The sequence below is a fragment of the Rosa chinensis genome, chromosome 2 (assembly GCF_002994745.2).
Source record: "Rosa chinensis cultivar Old Blush chromosome 2, RchiOBHm-V2, whole genome shotgun sequence".
In the NCBI taxonomy this organism is placed as follows: domain Eukaryota; kingdom Viridiplantae; phylum Streptophyta; class Magnoliopsida; order Rosales; family Rosaceae; genus Rosa; species Rosa chinensis.
The window spans coordinates 14,857,231-14,865,888 of NC_037089.1; the positions used below are offsets into that span (position 1 = coordinate 14,857,231).

Sequence of the window (8,658 nt, forward strand, 5' to 3'; positions counted from 1 at the left end):
ATCTGGGTTCTCTACTCTCTGTTTGATTTGATTCTCCATGTTGTGAATGGGAAGTTGTAGCCGGATGAAGACGAGAGAGAGAGAGAGAGAGGGAGAGAGAGAGAGGTGGAGCAACAATTTGAGAGAGAGAGGGTCCAATTTTGTTGATACTCAATTGATAGAAATGGTGTGAGGAAATAGGTTGGAGTGGTTGATGGCTGCGATGAAGATGAGAGAGAGGGCAGAGTCTTCCTTCCTATTGTACTTTTGAGTGTTGATGAAAAAAAGAATAAGTCCAAACTGAGTTCAAGAGGAGCCTTTAGATGTTGCTTTAGACACGTGGCATCATCAGCTTCAAAGCTCAGGCAGCTCAGGTTAAAAGCTAGCTCAGGAGAGGATCCTCTCCCAAACCAAACTGCGTGTGATTGAATTGCAGTACTTCTGCATGTTATTCTCAGTTTCTCACTTCAATCTTTCATTCAACAAATTTACTTCCAAGCAAAGTTGTCTTCTCTTTAATTCATAGCTAGGTACAATGGCTTCGTCCTCGAGCTCACCAATGTCGGTGAACGGAGATGGAAACTATTCTGTCATTACAGTTGCATCGCTGAAGGAAACAGTCAACGGAACAGAATGGCTCCTGGACCCCTCAGCTGGAAATGAGTCTTTTTGCATCTTCCGAGTACCCAAATGCCTAGTTGACGTAAACAAGAACACCTACGGGCCTCATATAGTCTCCATCGGTCCTTATCACCATGGTGAAAAACATTTGGAGATGATGCAGCAGCACAAGAGGAGATTTCTTCGCGATCTTCTTGCTCAAACACCACCAACTGGCCCGGGACTAGACGACTACCAGCAGGCTGTAGCATTAAGGGAAGAAGAGATAAGAGGGTGCTATTCAGAGTCGACACTCAAGTTTTGCAAGGATCAGCTCGTTGACATGATGTTGTTGGATGGTCTCTTCATTATTGAACTCTTGTGCAAAATTGGAGGATTATCAAAAACGCCAATTGGAGATGACCCCATCTTTCACTTTGCATCGGTCTTTACTTATCTCATCCGAGATCTTCTGCGGTTGGAGAACCAGATTCCTTTCTTTGTTCTTCAAACATTATTCAACGCATCAAGAGATTCAAGACATGCAAGTGACTCATCCCTTGCCGAACTGGCTCTACAATTATTCGAATCCGCAGTAGAAATACCTTATGGCGATCATGATCAAGGAAAACATTTACTTGATTTACTTCGTTTGAGTTTTATCCACCCAAGCATGAGGCTCAAAGAAATCAACCTTGGATTTACCTCTTCATCTGTTCAGATTATCCAATCAGCAAAAAAGCTTCATCTAGCTGGAATAAAGTTCAAGGCAAGGCATGCGCAGAATGAGGCAATGAGCTTCCTAGACATCAGATTCTCAAATGGAGTGCTTGAAATCCCACTTATAACACTGGATGATCTTTGTACTGATCTATTACTGAACTTCATTGCATTTGAACAATGCTACTCTCATTCTCCAAGGCACATAACCACTTACGCTGCATTCATGAGTTGCCTAGTTCGTTCGCCTACGGACGCAGCATTTCTCTGCGAACATGATATTATTGAAAAATATATTGCCACCGATGAGGAAGTTGCAAATTTTTTCAGAAACATGGGGAAGGATGTGCCTTTCGATATTGGCCAGAGTTATCTACTGGAGTTGTTCAAGGATGTAAATGAGTACCAGAGGAATATGTGGCATGTCCGATGGGCGGGTTTCAGGTTGAAGTATTTTGATACACCATGGTCTTTCTTGTCTGCTTTAGCTGCTGTCATACTCCTACTCTTCACTGCAATTCAGACCTTCTTTGCTGTTTATGCATATGTGCTTCCACCAAAAGATGAATGACTTAGGCTTAACTTTACATTTCTAGAAGTGTATCAGTGTATTAATCAGTTTCTACTTCCTAGTGTCTTATTATTTCTACAGTACCAAGTCAAGTTTGGGTCTAGTTAACTCCATGCTAAATTTTGATTCAAACACGATGTTTTTGTTAGGGATTTTAAGTATGTCTCACATTGGAATCGAAATTGTGATACTGCCTATGGCCGGATTCATAAGAATTTGGGTATCTCTAAACATATTTGATATTGATTGTGAATTTCAAATTATTTTATCATTTTACATACAATTACCCGCGTATGAATGTCTCGCGGCCATATGTGCTCCATGTCATAAAAATTGTAATATCTGAACATTGAGTTAGCTAGCGTTGTGAAATTCAAGATGTAATCACTTATGCTATTAGTATCACATAACAATTTTAACGTATTCTTCATGGCAACGACCTTTTTTGTGTTTATTTGGTTTTCTTTTTGGGAATTAGAACACAATCTGTAGTAGGTGATTAATTTATTTCCCTCACCATGAAAGTTTCCAAGAGCTCACAATAATTGGTTAAGAAACTTTCTTTGCAAGCTTGCCTGATTAAGCTTTAACACGTCTCCTTCTAAATTCCATCTCCGCGTTAAACGCGTTTGGTTGCTCAACTTTTAAGATCAAGCTTTCAGTTTAAGATGGAACTCAGAATTTTCTTTTTTCTTCTAATTAATCAGATTTTGCTGCTCTAGCTCTTATTTTAGGTTTTGATTGGAGTAACCGACTTAATAACTAATATTACACTGAAATTTTTTTCAGAATTAGAAACACAACCAATTGATTTATAATAATCAATCTTTCAAATGATGGAATGTATCAGATATTGTTGATTTTGCGCGTGATCACTTCTTCAAAAAGGAATGGAAATTGAGAGGAAAGATGCAATTAAGGTGCTTCCACTCAAATTCACTCCTAGAAATTGACATTGTCTGGCCTCGAAATTCCCTAATAAATCAAATTTGGTGGTGGGGCATTGTCCTGCAATTTGATAGATGGGTTATTAGTTACCTCACGACATGCAACTATGTAAGTTACCTAGTAAGAGTGAGGCATTTGCTTGGTAGATTCGTAAGTCAATGTTAGTCAATGGCAGAAGTCATTGGCCTCCCAACTTTTTGGTACAAAGTTTTGATTTATGACGTAGGATAACCGTGCAAGCAATGGTTTGTAGGAAAATTGCACGAAGTTTGTAGGAAGACTTCTACAAATGATTTTTCAACCCTTGAAATGCCATTAGGCAGCAATATTCTTCATCCCTGATCAGGGAGAAACTTCTTCGCAGCAAAATACAAATGACTTCTACAAGGGTTGAAAAATCATTTGTAGAAGTCTTCTGGAAGTATTCTAGGATCGGAGGACCTTTCGTTTCAGCCATGATAATACAGACTAATTCAATCACAGAGTATTCAGGTCACTCGGAAATTTCCTCATCAACTTTACCCGATCGATGATAATACTGTTGACTTGAATGATTGTTCCCCATCGCTAGCTCTTGCACTTGCTAGCTAGATAGCTTTCCATCAATCCATCTACACCAAACCAAAACCAAAACCAGAAACAAAAACAAAAACCCTTCACTTAAATTAAATACTACCATTACCAATGTCGTTCCAGTTTCGGAAACCAGTTCCTGTGTCCACAAGCACTTCTTCTGATTCTGGATTACCAATGTCGTTCCAGTTTAGGAAACCAGTTCCTGCGTCCACAAGCACTTCTTCTGATTCTGGTTCTGATAAAATTCACTATAAATTGATGAGCCATTCTGGACCTGATTATGACAAACTAATCATTCCTCTTTCACTCTACGCTTTCAACCGACTATCCCCTAGTGATCAACAAAAGCAACTGGAAGAAATCCGCAGGCGCCACCACGAAGAAAGTGATTTTACAGAATTATTCAAGAAATTAAAGTACGGTGATCAGCTGGAGCTCCTATCTGAAGTTTTGCAGAAACTCAAGTGTGAACGGCTAATACCTTCATTCAAGCAACTAGACGCGGAGCATCAGCAACAAGTGATTCAACAACTGTCTCGTGTTACCCCATCCTCATCCCGCTTGGTAAGTTTTTTCACTAGAATAAAAATGGATTAATTTTAGTTTACCCATCCTGAGGTTTGGGGGTGTCACCCCCTCTACTCTTAATTTTGAATTTTTACCCCCCAATCTTTCCAATTTCAGTCAGCTGTGTCCTATCTCTCACATTCCGTCCGAATTGGGCGTTAACTCTGATAATAGGACCCACTTTGAAGGCTAAAATGGTCATTTCATGACCAAACAAAAACAAAACAAAACAAAACAAAACAAAACCTCTCTCTTTCACTTTCGGAGTTTTCTCTCTCTCGCTCCGTGCTTGCGTTTTTCCTCTACTACCATGAGTTTAGCACCCATTGGAGACTCAAAAACTCGTTAATGTCAGAGGGAGCAGCTCGCAGCAGTTCGCCGACGATTCCAGAGCGGTGCCATCAATCTTCCTCTGTATCTACACCGTCGATCTGAGCCACAAATCCACAAGTAGCAACGCCATGAGCGGAGTGACTGCGGAAGTGAACCCGTTGCTGTACTGGAAATTCAACTCGATCAAGAGATCGGATCGGTATAGGTCGAGTCCAGAGTTGCATCCACTTCTCCTGATCCCAAAGTTGTCGCTGCCTCAGAACCTCGATTCGCTGTCGTCGATGACATCTTGCCGTCGCCAGCAGGTTCTTAAACTTGATCGAATTTCTAGTTTCATTATCTCTCTTCAATTCAGTACAATTAACTCAGTCCAGTGAGCTACCATGGCCAATGTGATTGCAACATGGTCTCCAAGCTCTCTCCAGCTTCGTTGGACTCTGAATTCCGATAATTACAGTAAACCTTCGCCCAATTTTGGTGAGGATACGTCGGGTTTGAGTGCTATGTGTTGCTCTGGACACAGGGAGGAGTGCTGGGCTCTGTGTTGCTTCGTTGAGCTCTGTCTTCCAAGGTTGCCACGAACGACACCGCCACCACCAACCCTGCAGGCCGCCACCGTTGCTACTACCCCCAGTTCACGGTCACAGCGCGGCCGCAATGGGAGTTCGTGGGTCGAATCCAAGCCGGGTACTGCTGATGGGTTATCCTGGTGGTCCGATTTGGAAGAGAGCGCGATCGATGAAGTCAACGAAGAATTCAGCTTGGGCCTGTGTTGGGTTGAGATCGAATTTGGGGGCCGGAGGGAAGAGGTGGTAGGAGAAGTTCAAGGAGGGAACGAGGGACTAGAGGGAGGAGGATATCTTCTGGGAGGTCGTTGAGGCTCCGGTTAGGGTTTGCGGAAGAGTCGATCTCGTTGGATTTCGATTTTGACTTTTGGGCTTGTAGATCTGTGTGTGTGTGAGAGAGAGAGAGAGAGAGAGAGAGAGAGAGAGAGAGAGAGAGAGAGAGAGAGAGAGAGAGAGAGAGAGAGAGAGGAGAGAAGAGAGAGAAACCTCCGAAAGTGAAGAGAGGGTTTTTTTTGTTTGGTCATGAAATGACCATTTTAGCCCTCAAAGTGGGCCCTATTATCGAAGTTAACATCCAATCTGGACAGAATCTAAAAGATAGGACACGGCTGATGGGGTGACATGATGACATCCCCAAACCTCAGGGAGGTAAACTGAAATTAATCCAATAAAAATCATATTCACTTGCCTCTACAGGGGCGGATCTATGTAGGTGGCTGATTGGGCTATAGCCCAACCCAAAATTCCTTGAATATATGATCGATTATAAGTGTCATGATTCCACATAACCATGTCTAGTTCAGTTGGCAAAGAGACTCATTGCTTCCCAAGTAACCTTGGTTCGAATCCTGTTGAAAGCATTTAGTGCATGTTTTCTTGGTTGTTCTATTGTTTTCTTTTCCCCCATTTTCTTCTTTTATTTTTTTGTTTTTGGTCTTTCCCAATTTTCTATTCCATTCTTTTCTTTAATTACAAAATTTCTATTAATTCTTTTTTTAGCTAGTCTAAATCCATTAATTTCCCTTGGGCCCACATTATTTATCGTTTTTTTTCTTCGGTATCCTATGATAGTAGCTTTGTTTACTTTCAATAATTCCCTAAATTTTGTAGGGACCATAGCTTTGGTACTTTGCCTACAGAATGATCTTTGATTCTACAAATCTAGGTGCAAAATTCTTTGGTGTACCGCAATTGAGCGCATTGGCACCGAGAACTTTGTCTGCTATTATTTTTAGTTTAGAATTATGTTATTCTGCTAGGCTTTTGAAAAGGAGCGGAATTGTTTCAAGTGTAATGACACATATTCTCCCGAGTGGGAACTATGTATTGTGTCATTCTGGCCTGTGTTACTATGAATGAAACCATAATTTATTTAACTAAAAAAAATATATAATTTAGTCTAAAAATTCTTAGAGCAACTCCAACAGTTTCCCTATAATTTTGATATAATAGAGAAGCAAAAGTCAAAGATTTAGCATCTTTTTCTTCTCAAACTCCAACAGATTCCTTATTTTACAGCAATCTCTAAAATCTCCATATTCTTCCTTAAATTTTTAGAGATTGTTGTAAATATAGGGAATTTGGTTTTCTCTTTCCTCACTTTCCCTAAAATAGAGATTGTTATAGCCTTATAGGGAATCTGTTGGAGCAAAAGAGGCTTATTTTTCCCTAAAGTAGAGAAAAATCAAAATATGGGGAAGCTGTTGGAGTTGCTCTTAGAAACATTGATAGGAAAAAAAAAAAATCTTATGGCAAACCTTAGATTAGCCCACCCCAAGATTACATCCTGGATCCGCCCCTGCTTGCCTACTGCACTGAGTCGGCAAACCATTACACGTATTTAAGGACGTCAAATATACTACTTGTATCTGACCACTGAAATTTAGCTCACCTAAATTTGTTTTCTTAGCTCCACGGAATCAGATTAATGCGGACTCGTATTAAGGACCTGGAGGCCGAGAATCTTCTCCGGAGCCCCGAGGAAACTAAAGAGGATTTCAGACTCAGAAGATTTACACAGCTGTGTACCTATCGTACCCGGGATGCTCACAAGCTTATTGTTTCCTGGAAAAGTGAAGATGATGAACGGGAGAAGACATCTGATGATGATAACGAAAACAATTCGGATTGGAAGTCGTGTTTTTCTGAATTTTTCTTAGGTTTCTCAATTATTTGGTTCCAGGGACAATGGGCCGGTGGTCAAGACATGCTGATTGAACAACTCTCCAAGGAATTTACAGGTGTTGTGATCGAGAAAAGTCTGCAGAACGAATCTGAGGAGGATTTCAAACTCAGAATATTCAAAGAGTTATGCACCAAAGTAATCGACTTTCGGGTCCAAGAGCAATTCCTTGACAATGCTGTAGGGAAACTACTCGGATGGATTTGGTATTCCAGGCTGATCCTTGAGCCACAGGAGTTTGACCGTGCTGCTGAATTACTCTCTGATCTCTCGACTCTTGGGTTTGGCCTACTGTCAGCCAAGTATCAACAACACAAGATTGATGAAATGTCTATTCAAGTTGAATCAGGCCTTGCAGCAGAGGATCTACAGACTAGTACTACTGATCCTGAGGAAGAGGAAGCTGTTAGAATGAGAAGATTCACAGAGCTATTTAATCAAGTTCCGGTCCCTACCCGGATTGATTTATTCAAGGAGGTGAGGAAAGTATTGTTAAAGCAAAAACGCTTTTCTGAGGCTGTTCATTTCTTCTGCGGACTAGGCTCCGAGGATCAAGCAGAAATGATCGAGAAACTGGCACATAAGAAAAGGGACTCTGCCGAACTCATAACTGAGAAATTCTCCGGTATCCTCTTGAGGCTCAGAAGATTCAAGAAGGTGTGTATTAAACATCTATCCGCTTGGAATTGTAGTGCTTGGCCTGAAGCTGATAAGAAGCGTGTTCAACAAGGTACATCTGAATCTGATCATAACGAAGAAGAGTCCCCTTATGCCGAATTCTTGTTCGATGTATCAATTACTTGGTTCAAAGCACGATGCGCTAATTACAGGAGAAACCCAATTCATGTAATACTTTCCGGTCAAGTTGAAGTTATTGAGAAACTGCCAGAGGAGGGTGAGGAGGATTTCAGACTCAGGAGATTCACAGAGTCGTTTAAGCGACTTCAATTGACTTCCCAAGAGCGCATTGTTAACTATATTCAAGATACACTATTTGGTGATCTTGGTTATCCTGTATCGCGCGAACCGCGCGCGGTGCGATTCGGCTCCAAACCGGTCGCGCTATTGAGCTCCAAACCACGGGCTGAAGGAAGGGGTTCGTTTGATTCTGAATGGATCAAGATGAAACTTCCAAATTTACAAGGTCAGGGAGCAGCAGCGACAACTCCTCGAGGAGCATCAGTAGGTGGATCAGCAACTACGACTCCAGCAGGAGGAGGAATAGTCAACCATAGGTAGGTTGACCCATTATCAGACATGGAGCTAACCATCAAGCTTCACATAATGTATTATGTACGTCTTAATTTACTCGTAGAATTGCTCATTGCAACCATATGTCCATATCACATTCTTAGTTTACGGAGTCAACTAACAGAAAGATCCAACATTCCAAAACGGTTGGAATAATAACCTTTTGGATTAAGATCCAAATCCACAATAAATATTTGGATACCGTTTTGGATCTTCCTTGATGTTGACGGATGTAACTTGATGCCAATATGAAAGGGACTAGTAAATCAACTGGCAATTCCAGTTGTTACAGCCTGATTTCACAATTGAGATGAAACACAAATTAACTTGCCCGGTATGGAAGAAGTCTTAAATTAATATCTTTC

The 8,658-nt window shown here is 41.1% G+C and overlaps 2 protein-coding genes across 2 annotated transcripts; both read left to right on the forward strand.

The window, feature by feature from the left end:
* The first annotated feature begins 434 nt into the window (after positions 1-434).
* LOC112190346 (UPF0481 protein At3g47200) lies at positions 435-2,053 on the forward strand. Its single transcript, XM_024329782.2, has one exon. It carries the CDS (start codon positions 515-517, stop codon positions 1,868-1,870), a length of 1,356 nt encoding a protein of 451 aa, XP_024185550.1. The 5' UTR covers positions 435-514; the 3' UTR covers positions 1,871-2,053.
* A 1,247-nt stretch (positions 2,054-3,300) lies between these two features.
* Positions 3,301-8,590, forward strand: LOC112188520. The gene is made up of 2 exons (XM_024327648.2): positions 3,301-3,958; positions 6,770-8,590. The coding sequence occupies exons 1-2, from the start codon at positions 3,503-3,505 to the stop codon at positions 8,279-8,281; spliced, it is 1,968 nt and encodes a 655-aa protein (XP_024183416.1). The 5' UTR covers positions 3,301-3,502; the 3' UTR covers positions 8,282-8,590.
* The last annotated feature ends 68 nt before the right edge of the window (positions 8,591-8,658 follow it).

Excerpts from the sequence above, each read along its gene's own strand:
- LOC112188520 (XM_024327648.2), top strand. The coding sequence starts at position 3,503 with ATGTCGTTCCAGTTTCGGAAACCAGTTCCTGTGTCCACAAGCACTTCT. Across the intron at positions 3,959-6,769 it reads CCCCATCCTCATCCCGCTTG|CTCCACGGAATCAGATTAAT; the intron begins GTAAGTTTTTTC and ends TTGTTTTCTTAG.
- LOC112190346 (XM_024329782.2), top strand. The coding sequence starts at position 515 with ATGGCTTCGTCCTCGAGCTCACCAATGTCGGTGAACGGAGATGGAAAC.